This window comes from Triticum dicoccoides, chromosome 2B (genome assembly GCF_002162155.2).
Source record: "Triticum dicoccoides isolate Atlit2015 ecotype Zavitan chromosome 2B, WEW_v2.0, whole genome shotgun sequence".
NCBI classification, from domain to species: domain Eukaryota; kingdom Viridiplantae; phylum Streptophyta; class Magnoliopsida; order Poales; family Poaceae; genus Triticum; species Triticum dicoccoides.
In genome coordinates this window covers 756365799-756381437 of record NC_041383.1, presented here as the reverse complement: position 1 = coordinate 756381437, position 15639 = coordinate 756365799, and the positions used below count along the sequence as shown (strand labels likewise).

The 15639-nt window shown below is 42.7% G+C and overlaps 1 protein-coding gene across 1 annotated transcript; it reads left to right on the top strand.

Moving 5' to 3' along the window:
* Window positions 1–2304: 2304 nt before the first annotated feature.
* Window positions 2305–9036, top strand: LOC119366081 (crossover junction endonuclease EME1-like). Its single transcript, XM_037631746.1, has 11 exons — window positions 2305–2881; window positions 3692–3852; window positions 3945–4010; window positions 4103–4256; window positions 4363–4466; window positions 5659–5825; window positions 6264–6327; window positions 6399–6517; window positions 7354–7443; window positions 8092–8206; window positions 8298–9036. The coding sequence occupies exons 1-11, from the start codon at window positions 2368–2370 to the stop codon at window positions 8451–8453; spliced, it is 1710 nt and encodes a 569-aa protein (XP_037487643.1). The 5' UTR covers window positions 2305–2367; the 3' UTR covers window positions 8454–9036.
* Window positions 9037–15639: the final 6603 nt, after the last annotated feature.

Here is a 15639-nt window from a genome sequence, read left to right as displayed (position 1 = left end):
AACAGGATAGCGATATGATATGCGAGTATGAGTTGGATGTCAGCCATTTATTTTTTATCTAAAACATCCAATACTATCATATTATTTAAGTCCATATTATTACACTTATTTTCTTGATAGTATGTGATACAAAATTCCTGCAGCAACGCGTGGGGCATCATCTAGTTTATCCAGTTCGTGGTTGTATATATATGTAACATGGTTGATTTGTAGCTTACTAACATCTAATGAGAAAAAACGCATGCAAATAATTCTCTATCCTGTTATTCTACATTGTGACAACTAAAAGTCCATCCGTTGTTGCCCCTAACTCCTACCAAGTCCCGCAACAACGTGCGGGGTATCATCTAGTTTATATGAGGATCATAGTATAAGTCACATACACACTGATCTGGTAAAACTGAACAAATAGCAAAAGGCTAGCCTTTGCATAAAGGAACATCAACCAAGAAGTACAATTATAAACAAGACCGAAGAAACTTTTAAGCTTGACACCAACGTCCGTCACCTGCCTTTGACACCACCACAACAGCCACCAAAGAACAAAATAACGGACCACCTTCACACCCGACCTCGACGCGGCTCCATCGCTGATATGCAGCTTTGCGGACCTCGAATGTGACTCGCCAATGGCAAACCATTATCGTTGAACGAATCAACCAGAGCAATACCCCAAACACGCCATCGAACTTCAGATCTGGCATTCCCACATGACTAAAACATCGGAGGAGAAAACCATACATGTCATCCACGTACCACGAACACATCACATGATCCATTATCTTCTATGTTAAGATGATATAGTTGCATTTTAAGGAGTATGATTAGTAGGGATCAACCACATTTTAATTATGTACGGTCCACTGGCAATGTTGAAACAGAAGATATGAGACGTGTTGAACCAAAAGTCAACAGGATAGGTTCATACATCGGTTACCAACTAGGCAAGACAACAAGTATGCAAGCAACAGGCAAACCAACCCGTGGTTGGATGGTTAGAGGGACAATGATATTCCCAGCCCACCAGGATTTAAGTCCCGATGCTCGCATTATTTCTGGATTTATTTCAGGATTTTCGGTGCACTTTCAGTGGGAGGAGACGACATTCCCGTCAACGACGAGGCGCCTACAATGACTTTGTAAACTCAAGATGTATGCTGGCTTAGTCTCTCGAAGGTGCTCATAGGGGTAGGGTGTGCGTGCGTGCGTTTATAGGATGAGTGTATACGTATATGTATGAGCACTTGCGTCTGTACTGTGTTAAAAGGAAAAGCACGCAAGCAACCGTGTACCTAGAAAGTTTTCCTCCTGTAGCGAAACCTAGCCACCACCACAGGAGAGCCGCTCCTTCCCGCGTCGTCTTCCGGCGGCTCTCCTCCGCCGGCGATCTTTTGGTCATCTATGGTGAGGGGGTCGCCGGATCCCACGCATGTCAATCGGTTTAGCTTTAGGTTATAGGGCCCAAGAAGCTTAGGGTTTTGGATTGTTCGACGTGTTGACTTCAGCGACGACGACGACGACGACGACGCTGAATAAAGAAGCTCCGGATTCTTCTCCGGCGAGACAATCGTCTCCATTGCCAGTGAAGGATCTGGGAACCAGTCTGTTCAAGCGGGGATGTCGTGGCAGCAACGATATCCTTATGGTGGACATGTGTCCTCGGGCTCCGTTGTTGTGACGGTGTCTGCTCCAACGTCGGCGTGGAGTTTGGGAGGTAGTCGGGGAGCGGATGCAGATTGTGACCTGCATTGACGACATCTGAAAGACGGAACGTGTGATGGGCTCATAGTTCGTGGATGACAGGTATGGTTTCCTCCTCCGACGTTTTAGTCATGTGGGGGTGCCAGATTTAGAGTTCGATGGCATGTTCTGGGTGTTGGCCCGGGCTGATTCGTTCAATGACAATGGTTTCATCTTTGGCGAGCCACCTTGAAGGTCCGCAAAGCTGCATATCAGCGATGGAACCACGTCGAGCTTGGGTAAAAAGGTGATCCGTCATTTTTCTTTTCTTTCAGTGGCTGCCATGGTGGTGCCGGAGGCAGGTGACAGGCGTTGGTGTTGGTGTCAAGCTTAGGGACATTTTACTGTCTTTTCAGTTTTGTCATGTCAGTTTTTACGTGACTTGCACTTTAATTTTTACGGTATTAATGAGACACATATTACAATAAAAAAAAAGCAAGCGTGTACGCGTGTACCTTTGCTGTGTATCGGAGAGTCTTTTTTTTTTCTTCCAAAGTGCCCGCTGGCGTCTCAGAGAAGCCACCGACCCGCGAAACCCCAAAAATCGAAAAGCCCGCCCGAAACCGCCCCAGAATCCCCAAATCCAACTGCGAGCGCGGTAACCCCGACCGGGAAGCGGCGGCGACGATGGCGACCCTGGCCCCCGTCATCGAGATCATCGACGACGACGACGACGACGGCGTCGGCGTGGCCGCCTCCCCTCCCGCGGTCCTCTCAGGCAGGCGCGGCCGCGCCACTCCCCCGCCCGCGGCGGCCGGCGACTCCCCGGACTTCCTCGAGGCCTTCTCCCCCTCCCCGCCCGCCCCGAAGAGGCGCGCCGCTCCCTCGCCCGCGGCGGCTCTCGACTCTCTCAACTTCCTCGATGCCTTCACCCCCTCCCCGTCCGTCCCGAAGCGGCGCGCCTCCGCGTCCGCGTCCGCGACCCCGATCGTCCTCGACGACGACACCCCTCCCCCGCCGAGGCGGCGCCCGTCCCCGACGCCCATCCTGCTCCTCGACGACACGCCTCCCTCGCCGTTCGTTCCGGAGATCCCGGACATTGCTGTCGCGGGGACACCGCCAGCCTACAGCACCCCGCGCTCGTCTGGGCCTTCCAGTGTCCCAGGCTCCTCTTCGACTGGCCGCGCGCATGATTCGTATGGTGAAGTTTCTCGACCTAAGCTTTTATACAGTCGTTTCCCCCTTTTAGATCTGAGAACCGAGTGTCGATCACTATGAATTAGGAACACCTGTTTATTTATGGAAGTTGTTGTGTGGCAAAATAGTTGGAAATTAGTTATAGTCATTTGGTACGATGCAAGTCATTTAGCTGTTCTTAACTCCTTATCAAGAGAGGCAGTCATTTAAAGAATTCAATGGTATGCCGCTTAAAATGTTGAGTATATTGGACTATGCTGGCTATTTGGTGGAAGTTAATGCTTGTACTGAGACCAGTAATTTCTACACCAGATAGAGAAGTTATGAGTTGTTAGCTCCGCTGCGCAGTTTGAGCTGATTTGTTGGTCCATGTTTGTTTCAACATCTGTCACATGCAGGACAAATAGCCGCAAATTCCTTTGATGACTTAACTGACCAAGGAACTTAAAATTGCTACTTATGTATTGAATTCATGGAGAATAACTGGGCTTCATGGAGAATAATTGGGCTTCTTGACCATTCAAGTTCATCTCTTATATTTGGCTTCTCGATAACATGTTGGTTTATTGATACACTTATACTGTATATCCGCTTATCCAACCGCTCACTTATGTACTAATTATTGTTAGATACCTATATCCTATTTACACCAAAACCAACAATTTCAACTCCTAGGTCTTAGAGAGATTTTTTTTCTTTCCATTTCTTATGTGGGAGACGCCCTATGCCAATGCATGTTTTGGTGTCTGGACGCATCATAATTTGCCTACAATTCTGTAGTAGTAACCAAGTTACTCGTATTTGTGCCTTACAGGAGCTTCTTGTCCAATATCTCTGGACAGTGATGACGAGTTGGATGACTTTGGGACCACAGAGCCATTGGCCAAGTTGATTTTACCCGGTGGAAATTCTTCTCCACAAGAAGAGGGTGACCACAACATGGAAGAGAATGCACGACCGATCAACGAAAGAAAGGTAAAACAGGTTTAGCTGATTGAGCATTTAACTCATTAGTTCAGTTTCACAAAAGATGTAACTTAAATAAGAGGCTTTTGTGCATTATATAGGGACGTAAGAGACTAAATAAAGAAGAGAAAGACAAAATGATCGAAGAGAAAAAACGACAGCGAGAGGTTTGGCTTGTAAAGTATTTTACAGAGGAACATGTTTGCTGTGGTGCTTTACAGTGAATAGAGAATATTGAGAGGGTGCTATTTATTTGCAGGAAAAAAGGAAGCAAAAAGAAGCTGATAAAATAAAACAAGCTGAGCAAAAGAAGTTGGCCAAAGAAAAAGCAGACTGGGGTTCAGGAAAAAACGCTTTAGAATCTATTGTCGCCAAGATTGACCCAAAGGTCATAGAAACTGGCTCAATCGCAGGTATGTTAAACCAACACAAATCAAGATAGTCATATGCCATGTTATCTATTATCATGCATTGTCTTTATCTTTCTTACTGCTGAGATAACTGGACCTTTGCGACCAGGTGCTCTCCTGACAATGTTTTCAGAAAAGAAACTTACCTATCAAGTTGAACGTAATCCAATGAGGGGATCAATTTTGTGGAAGATGGTTTCTCCAAGTGATCAGGTGCTTATCAGTCATATGATAGCTGTCATATTGTGATGTTGCTTCCTTTGACCAAGTTTAGTTTATAAGGATTTGTGATTGTGACCCAGCGCCAGAAGCCCAGAACTCAGGTTTTCTTATTAGTGTTGGCTCGGAGTCTAATTAGCTAGGATTGTAAAACAAATGGGTTTTGAAGATTCTGGGAGAAGCTGGGGAGGGGTACGATTCTGGGAGAATCTTGCAAATAAACTGGCCCTTAGTTGATGCTAAACAACATGCCCTTCTAAAATGGTAAAACTTATTCTTGGGAAAAAATACTGTTTGCTTTTTCTGGGTCAAATTTTATGTATGCTTGGTAAGTGATTAGATCTATCCTTACAGACCTCTGACATAAACATGCTTATGATTTAAGATATTGCCAGTCATGTAGCTAAGTACTCAGTCAATTCTGCCCATGCCTAATCATACTTCAGTTCCTTCAATATTTCACTGCACAAAATATGAAATTGATCATGTTCAATTTTACATTTGTGTCCTTGTGGGAGTGTTTTCCAAAACTTGCATGAGTGCTTTGTATAGCACAGATGCTTACTTATATACATCTGTTATAAAAACAAGCACCGGTGCTTAAGCAAAAAATGGTTTATTTTTACAAGCACCTCTCTCAGTGCCTTGCTTTGTACATGGTTTTGTGGCGCAAAATTGCAACAAGTGATATAGCCAAGGGAACATGGAATGGAAAATTCATTATCATTGTAACCACCTCATGATTGCCCTAAAGTGGTACTCCCTCCTTCCCAAAATATAAGGCGTGTTTGACTTTTTCTCGTGTTTATCACGCAACTGTGATTATGATTTTTTTACTTATTGCATGTCTACAAAATTAGTATAAAGAGTTAAAAGGCATGAACTAAAATTATTTTGCAAGACAAATATGACGATATCATTTATACATGTTCAATCAATGCACTTTGGTATATATTAATGGTCAAAGTCCTGCATCAAAGACCTTGAAAAGTCAATCACACCTTATATTTTGGGAAGGAGAGGGTATATCTTTGTGCATATGTCAGTACCATGACCTCATCATGTTTATATACTACCTCCGTTCGGAAATAAGTGACATGCTTCTAGTTCAAATTTAAACTAAAACCATGTCACTTATCTCCGAACGGAGGGAGTATATCCTAAGAGTGACATGTCTTTTATGCAGGAGCCAGCTTTGGAGCCATATATCCTATTTGTGCTCCATGCTGAGGAATTCTGTGATCTTATAAGCAGTGGAAAGTTCTTGGATCATGTTCTCGAAGCTCGAAGTCTCTATCCAACATTCACTATTTGCTATGTCACTCATAAATTGATGAAATACATATATGATAGGTTGGTTCATCTAAGTCTGAATTGCCATGCCAACTGTTTTTGTTTTATCTATGTGGTCCTTTTCTTTGCCAATGACTGATAGTTCTTAGTGCACAGCAGAAAGTAGCTGACAACATTATTGGTAACTTCGGCATGCTAATTTTACTTCCTCATTGGTGTGTGTTCACCTGAACTATAAACTAGGGGGGGTTCCCCACTGCTACTTCCGTGCCACTGATAGCTTGGTTGTAATGTCCTTTTATCCTATTTATTCTATAAACCATAACTAACATCATGCATACATAAAAAAGTCGAGGAAGGAAAGAACTGACTTGCATGGTTGTTCTGCATGATGTTATTCAATATTTCCTCTAATGTAACTTTTAGGTACAGAAAATATATCAGTTTCCCATAGTTTAATCTTGCTAAAGTGCCTTATCTTTTATTTTGGCATTTCAGAGATCAAAGCCAGTATAAGAATTCCGACAGTTCTAATAGATGGAAACGTCCACCTGTGGAACAGGTCAGTTTTCAACTGTATTAGATTTTTCCTGAACTTTCCTAACTAGAATTTGTAATGGATTTATTTTGTAGGTTTTGTGCAAATTAGTAACACACTACGATAGAGTTCATTCCAAGGATTGCGCAGATGAGGATCAACTAGCAGAGCACGTTGTTCGCTTGACAACTAGTCTTGCAAAATGCAAATTCAGGCAAGTTGCATTTTTAGATAAGGATGTTTAACTTCAGATGGTCTTTGCTCTTTCTTGCAATTTTATCTGTTTTTTTTACTTCCCTGTTCTTTAATTGCTTTCTGTGTTGCTCCTGTTCAGACATTTCTATATCAGATCAATTCAATCATAGTAAGGGTATACCTGTATACATATGCCATGTACTCCCTCCGTCCGGAAATACTTGTCGGAGAAATGGATATATCTAGACGCATTTTAGTTCTAGATACATCCTTTATCCATTTCTGTGACAAGTAATTCTAGACGGAGGGAGTACTAGATTCTGGTATTATACATTATTAACTGCGTATAAGGCAGTCATTTTATTTCTACAGCTGTCATGTACATGCTTTTTTATTATAGATGGATGTGCCTCATATTAGAACTGGTTTGGTACCTTTTCTTTTTTCACTTCAGCCTCACTAATTTCAGTTCACATGCTTCTTTGCTAGTCGCTGGTCCTTCATTTGACAAAATAAGGGGATAAATATGTCAAGGTTCCTATAGACACTTCAGTCACACCTCTAACACTGTAAACTTTCTGTAGAGAAAGATAGCAAAACACAGTGCCTCAGTCTCTGACCTCTGTTATAGCTCCTCTATTGTGACCTTGATGTTCCATGTAGCAGCCAGTTTGTGTCGACTGTTCTCCCTCTGAAAAAAATGAAACACGTACCTCCTAATGCCTACAAATGTGGTACGCAATATCAGCTACTGTCAGATAGTTCAATTCAAATATAACTTTCATCCCCACTAGGTGCAGGTTTGTTTGTAGCAGTTGCATGTTTTTATTAATGTTCCCTTTAACTGTTCCACAGGAAGCAATTGTCATGGTTATCTGTGCAAGCTAATGGTGTGATTGTCCCAAATGATTTTGTGAATAAAGATCAGCTTAAGAAGGATACTTGGTAAGTTGTGCTTGGAAGCATATACTAAATGGCATTTCCATTTAATGTTCGGTGTTATTTTTTTCCTTTTCTATTAAGTTTAAAACTCCTGGAAACAACCTCTTACAGAAATGTAGGGAAAGGCTGCATACTATACACCCAAAGTGGTCAGACCCTTCCCCGGACCCTGTGCAAGCAGGAGCTACATGCACCGGGCTGCCCCTATTAAGTTTAAAACTGTTCTGTTCCTGTTTTTTGATCTATTTTAAGGAGCACATTTCCACTACTCTCACTTTCTGCATTAGTTCACCTGCAGTTGGTCCTTACCTTTGTTTTCCTTTTGTGAAATGGAATTTTGGTTGAAGTTCTAAACTAATATGGCAAATGAATTATGCTTCTGTACAACAAATGGTAATGGACAAGGGTATAAAATAAATAAAAAACCTTCAGTCATATGGTGGAACTTTTGTACAATAAATGGTAGTCCACAAGGGTTTTGTGGCCGATGTAATTTGCTTAAGGTTAGTTGTGGCCATATTAAGCATGAACAAAACTTGTCTTAGCCTTTGACTATCCATCCAACTAACTCACCAGTTTTGACTTTCAACTTTTTAGATGAGAGTAAATGTTTGCAGGGTATCCTGTGCTAATTCTTCTCATCCGCGACAGGTTTATGTCTTTACTAGCTATCCCCAAAGTCAAGCCAAGGCTTGCCCTGGCAATCTGGAAGAAGTACCGTACCATGAGATCTCTTCTGAGTGTATATATGGATCCCAATAAAAGTGTGAGTGCCAGCCTCTTACCACGTTCTAAAGTACAGTGCGATAGCTTGACTGTAATGCCTTCAGGTGCTGATAACTCGGTTTATGTGACAGAATCGCGAGAAGGAGCTTTTGCTTAAAGACCTGAAGTGCGAAGATAACCTTGGCGAGGAAAGCAAAAAGGTGGGACCAGTATACTCTAGGAGGGTGTACAGAATGCTCATGGCAGAAAATGGGGCAATGGAAGCAGAAGAAGCTGTGAAACCCTAAGTTTATGCAGTAGCATCCTTTGGTCTCTTGGACTACTTGTTAACTTAGCGTGTACTAGTACTCCCTCCGTCCGGAGATACTTGTCATCAAAATGAATAAAAGGGGATGTATCTAGATGTATTTTAGTTCTAGATACATTCATTTTTGTTCATTTTGATGACAAGTATTTTTGAACGGAGGGAGTATGTATTAGGTGTTGCGCTGCCCAGATGAGATTCCAAGTTTCATGCTGTGCTTTTGTAATGAAGCCATTAGCTGCTCATGTTCCGTGAAACCTCTGAAAACGGAACAATCGTATGTTAATGCTAGTCTCTGAGACTGAGTTGTACTGTGCGGAACTTCATCGATCCTGCACAGTAGTCTCTGAGACTAGAGTTGTACGGTACGGTCAAGCATTACTCCCTCCATTCCTAAATATTTGTCTTTTTAGAGATTTCAATAAGTGACTACATACAAAGCGATATGAGTGAATATATACTCTAAAATATGTCTATACATCAGTATGTAATAGTCCATGTGAAATCTGTAGAAAGACAAATATTTAGGGACGGAGGGAGTATTATGATAAGTTGTGTGTACCGTATTTTGTGAGACAACAGGATTTTGATGGTGCAGCTGCACAGTAGTCCCTTTGTATGTGTGTTGGCACAGCATTGAGCATAAGAGAGCTCCATTGGTTCAAAGGAATTCAACCTTGGGAATTTTTCCTATGGTGATCATTTAGTTTGCGGGATTAAAACACTCAGGTCATCTCGAACCCTGGTCCTCAAAACGGACATAGTATTTGACTGCGGATGCGTATGGGACATTGATGTCAAGCCCGCCATCCAATGCTTGCCCTAAACCTCTGCTTGCAATACAAGCAAAATTTAAACCAGATTGACAAATATCGTGCAAACAAGATGAAATTCATGCAAACTGACATAAATTCAATATAATTTACATAAACCGGCTGATATTTTGCCCGTTAAACTATAAAACTTTAAAAGACCTAAACTAGTTTGTAGTGGACGGTGATCTTGTATGCCTGGCCGGTGGCAGCTCCGTCACCGTCCGTGTCGTAGTCGTCTTTTGAGCGGCGGAAGGGCGCGGGGTAGGGACGTCCGATTTGGACGCCGCGGTTGTGCTGAGGGAAGGGAGGCTCGTGCTTAACGCATTGGAGAGGTGCTGGTGGCGGCTCCGCCTTTACACAGTGGAGACGTGACGACGGACAGTGGTCCTTGAGTGACCGCTCGAGGAGGAACGCCAGGTACTCCTTCGTCGCGACGGCCTCCACGAGGAGGGGTGACTCTTGTTGTGTCTCCTGCTTCCCGGAGGAGCCAGTCGCCATGAAGGATGATGGCATTGGAGAGCGACGGCGGCGTCACGATCCAGAACTTGAAGGAGTTCCGGAGCCACCTCTTGTCAGACAGAACCACGATTTCAGCATCGTCGCAGAGAAGAGAGGAGGATCGACAGCCGTGAGCGGTGAGGAAAGGAGAGGTGGAGTGTGGTGTGGATGGCGCCGGAGCCGTGCTTAAATACCCACTTGTCGGCGAACCTGCGGGCAGTCGGCTTCAATGCGGCGTCTCGATTGGAGGAGGCTTCTCGGTCACCGCGTCAACATTGAAGTGGCGTCGTCCGCTCGTTCGATCGCATGGTTTACCGTCATCAAGTTGTCGAGTCACTTCCGCTTTTGAAAGGCTTGACCGACAAGAATCCGTGGCAACCATTTCGGGCCAAGAGGGGTTTTCGCAAGGAGAGGATTTTGGGACCGACCGATGAGGCACATACGTGGCAGACATTTGGACTCCCGCAAACCTCCCCTGGTTTGCGCCCGGTTTATGGGAATTCAAACATGTAGACGCGTCCGCAGTCCGATGCGGGCACCACATGGATGATTTGCGTCATCCAGACACGTCGATCCAAATGTTTGCGGGCGTTTTGAGGGTCCCGCGTTGGAGATACCCTTAGGATTTTTTTTTCATATGATTCATTTGTACCATCTTTTGGAAGGAAATTTTTGTTCACTCAAACCTCTTGGTATAATTTCTTTGTGTTTACCGTGCTATTAAACATACTTCTTATCAAACACTACATTCTCACATTTTTTTCCATTCCTATGTTGTAAGAATTATGCAGATCAAAGAGGCCCCTAAACGAGAATGGCTAACACTTGTATGGCCTTACTTATCTTGAAATTGTTGCTTTGTTGTTTGTGTGTTCAGTTTGACCAATATGCAAATCAAAGAGTCCCTAAACGGTAATGGCTAACACTTGTATGGTCTTGATTATCTTGATTTTGTTGCTATTTGTTGTTTGGGTGTTCATTCTGATGATCTGACCAATATGGTCAGCAACAATTATATCCATGAATATCGATATATCTGAATACGGAAATTGCTAGACCTACGGACTGAATCTATCTACTACCACTATAAAAGGAAAAGAGGGGCAGATCCAAACAATTTTAACCGTTCATCTACAATATCTGATGACTAATAATCCTTCCGTGTTTAACACAACAAGCCACGCATTAAGCCGATCGCTAACCTGCCCCGTTGTTAAAAAAGAAATCTACCAACAACGCACGCACGCGGCACGCACGACTCTCGCTCCCCTCCTCCTCCCGCCTGGGCAGTTCCCCCGCGCGCAGTTCGCCACCTCGTCGTTCCTCCCGTGGTCGTCAGCCGCCGCCAGAGCCGCCCTTTGCCGCCCCGCCGTTCCTCCCTTTGCTGTCAGCCGCCGCCGGAGCCGCCCTTTGCCCCGCCCCCGCGGGAGCCGCCCTTCGCCCCGCCCCGCGGGAGCCGCCCCCTTCGCCGCGGGAGCCTCCCTTCGCCCCCCACCGCTCAGCTTGTCGGAGCCGCCTGCCGCGCCCCCTTCGCCACGGGAGCCGCGGGCCGCCGGAGCCGTTCCTCCACGACCACGACAACCATGGCAGGGAGCGCTGCTCCGACCTCCTCTCCTATGACTTCAAGTCTGACGATGCCCGCGACCAGGCGTGCTCCCCTCCATGGTATGAGGAACATTGTATGCATATTGGTTCAACAGTTTGTTGTGACGGAATTGTAGAAGTTAGTAGTATATCTGTATTTGAAAATTCTGTACTTTGTGAATATATCAATGTAGTGAATCAGTTTGCCAAAAAAGTAGTGAATTTGATGTGCCAGACTATTGTCGGTACCACTCAAACTAACTGCGTTTTGATTCCTTTTCGTTTTTCCCTTTGGCTTTGGCGACTTGGACATGCACAGATATTTCAGAAAGAAACAGGAACACAAGGCCATAACTGAACTACTTTTACAACAGTATACATATCCCTTAGCTATTCAACTATTTAGCAGTGAAAAAGTGTTGAACTACTTAGCTCCCGGACAATCAGTTTGACTTCATGTCCATATGTGACCAAATAGTTTTAGGCTGGCAAGTATAACTAGAACCAGCGTGAAATTCGACCTCTCTGAACATGAAAAGCAGAGGCTTACTTCAGCAGCACGTGGTTAGTTCCCCTCACCGGCTACCATCTGTCTCGGATTTTGATTTTGATTTTTTCTGGAGATTTCAGGATAGAAAGGCAGCTTTGGAGAGGGGTCGCAAAGATCAAGGCTATTGTATCAAGTATTGTGCTCAAAACGTCCATCGGGTGCATCCATATCGCCCCAGTTCATTACCGACCACCACGCGATTTACATCCACTGCGATCATGGATGACCACGTGAGACCTCGTCGCCGTCCTTCTCCCAGATACAATTGTCGGCTAATACGGTATTTTGATATGCTAATCATGCTTCCGTTTCACTAAACTCACATAACAATACTACTTACTTTCTACTAATAGTGTTCTGTGAACTGCAAAGTTCAAAATTATCGCAACATTTTCATGATCTATATTCGAGCTTTTAGTATATGGTTTGTTTGAGAAGTGGATAAGTGGCCAAGGGTCGTATATAAGAATATTGCAGGTCTATCTACACTCTTCTCAGCCTAGAAATCATTATATGCTTGCTGACTTGCTTTGCTCACATTTTCCGCCAAAACTGTGAGCGGTCCTTGCATGTATTACGAATTCATTGAAAGCGTCTAAAATATGGAGTTGCAGTATGGCTGCTAGCTGCTACTTTCATGTTATCACAAGAAGGCCAAAGCTCTCATTTTCTAGATATTTCGAGTTTAAATATGAAAGATATTTGAAGAAAGGAATTTTCAGTATCATACTCCTATATCTCAACAATTATGTTTTGAAACGGAATTGTTGGCTCATAATAATAGTTTGCTGAATTCTTCCAAGTCCCAGTTAGATTCTTCAAACTGTATGACCTTAGATGTATTGTGACCTGATGATCGTCGTATTTTTCTTGATATACTAGAAGCTGCAATCACTGCTGATGTACTTCTATATTTTCTTATTTTCCATTTATCTGCTATTTGACTTGTGATGGTTTAATAATCTTTAACCTTCAGGATTCCCAGCCTCCCAGGTGACCTAACTGGGAAATTTGACAAATTTAAGCAATTCATGAATCTGTCAAAATTTGAGCTGTGAATGGGTAGGCCTCTCGGTGATGGCTTCTCAGGTGAGAGATTATATGCATTGTAACTCCCAAGCTTGAAACCAAACAATGGTGTCACTATATTCACTAAAAGAAAACCTATACCTGTACTTCAATATGCTTGAAATTAGACATTGTTCTACTCGTAAAATTCGATTGTGTGTAATAGTTCTACGAAGGTAATCTTGTAGAGAATAATAGGCTTAACAACCCTGCTTTTATACAAAGTTTAATTTTATGCTCAATAGACCAGCAACATGACTCTGCTTCTGTATGTTATGTAATTAATCCAGAGTAAGATTCTTGGAAAGTTGGAAGGCCTATCTGCATGAAAAAGAACTACAACTGAATGCCCACCATTTTGAAAGCTTTTTCTCCCGGGTGCTCTAACAGCTCAAAAAAAGTGATGACATATTAAATTCCAGAATAATGTTCTTTTATCTTGAGGAAATTACATAATCAATGTTAGTGCCCGCCTAAAGCCGCTCTGAGATGGATAGAGTAAGAGAGACCCTTGAGGTACGTAGGTCTGGTTCATAGATGGACAGAGCAATGATCTCGCCGCCGTCCGGGTCCATCCAGAGTGCTTAATTACTTGCAATTTGATGCAAGAGATGCTTCATAATCTGTTTTGAGCTTTCATCCTTCTAATTGTGTATATGCGTGGCAGAGAATTATGAAATTTTGATGTAAATGGTCATTAATCATAGCTGACAACGTTGGATGCATGGTCATTTTAGTGAACTAGATATATAGTCTATATTGTTTGCCAACTGCAGTTAAATGTTGATAGCTTGGTCTTGACTGCTAAGCTAGCAAATTCTTCGGATGTTTGGTACAATTGAGTTTTTAAGGGTTGGCGTCTTTGATTTGTAGGACTTCTGTTCTTAGCCCATTGAGCTTGTTTGATTTGTTTGATAAGATTTGTTTTTGTAGGACATCGAGAACTTCATTTTTTAAAATTGAAGCTTCACTCATGTGAAGTGGTTCCTTTAAGCATTGATATATGCGGTGTAATATATGTACATGAAGGAAAATTGAATTAATATTTCAATCGGAGTAGAAGCCATGATTTGTGGACCCTATATATTGTAGTCTGCTTCACTTTCACTTTTTATTGGGAGAATTTGCAAAACCGGACCATGTCTCAACATTGACTGGAAGAAAGGTTAATTTGTCCATGAAATTTACTATCTTTTTTGTCTTCCCATTTTAATGCTCATCACATATTTATATATGTCCGCCATGGTTATGGTTTTCTAATATTATTGCATAGAAACAGTCTGTTCCTTGCACCTGTTTTGCAAGCTAGATTGTATGAAAAATTATATACAGAGATGGGAAAAGGCAACCGTGTCACATTAATGTGGGGAGGGTAATATTAGATAGAGATTCTTGCATCTGCACATTAAACTTTAGGTGTAATACTGCGAAATATTTACTTTTAGCTAGCATCTCTTGGATCAACAATATAGCATTTGTTCCTCAACTTTAATGTCAATGCAAATGTAATTATGATCATGCATCAACAGGAGCAATCCTCATTTTATTTGAACATTCAGGTGTCTTTCTCTTGCATGGTGGCATTGCTCTATTATTTGCATTGCTAAAGCTTGGTCATGGAAGATGTTCTACCCGAGAGAAAAGATACAATGAGTCAACTATACAAATGATTCTATGAATATTCAGTACATGCTTCTCTGAATTTCGGTAAAGGTTGGTGGTACTGCTTATCTGAATTAACTTATATCTAACGGTCATGGAAACATCAATACAGACATTTATGAACACTGTCAAGGTAATCATTGAGAATTGTACCAACTGATGCACATTGTGATTCCAGCTTCTGGAAAGAAAGGAACTACTCCCTCTGTCCCATAATATAAGAGCGTTTTTGACACTAATGTAGTGTTAAAAACGCTCTTATATTATGAGACATAGGGAGTATATGCTACTTGCATAAGCAGTTTTTTGACTTGCGGGTTATTTTCGAGGAGAATACCACTGAAAAAGTTGGAGCCTCTGTCAAAATATTAACATGTGGCAGGTTGCTCTATATATATCCATACAAAAGAGGATTCGTGTTACATTATGTAAGTAGCAGATTTTGTTCTTGCTCTATATTCTTTCTTTGTGAACCTTGCTAAGTAACCATTCCTGTGTAGAGACGGCAAACAAGGCCAGACGTGTGCTCCTTGCTGCCAGCTCCGCCCTCCTCCACCCTATCTCCTCGGAACGGGCAGCTCCATCCATCGGTACCTAGAAGGTAGCGACCCGACATATCTCTCCCTCTCCATCCCTTCTTTATCTGCTAGAATCCTCGATTCTAACCTGACATTATAATGCATTTTAGCACAGAGGTTCGCCTCTACCACGATGGCCACATCACTGCAACCGAAACTCCACCATTGTCCAGCCACCGACCCAGTGCAGCTCGACTCAATCTGGACCATAACCTCTCTGGGTGTTAGCAACAATGTATCTTCAGAAATAAGCTTTGTTCATGTATATTATCTCTTTCAATTTGAAAGAGAAGACAAGAATAGTTTCATTATGGTTGTTCTGAAGGAATGACAAGGCCATTGATGTTGTCAAGGTTAGTACACGTACATGCTTTATCCTATTGATATTTTTCAACACATACAACTTAGTCTTTG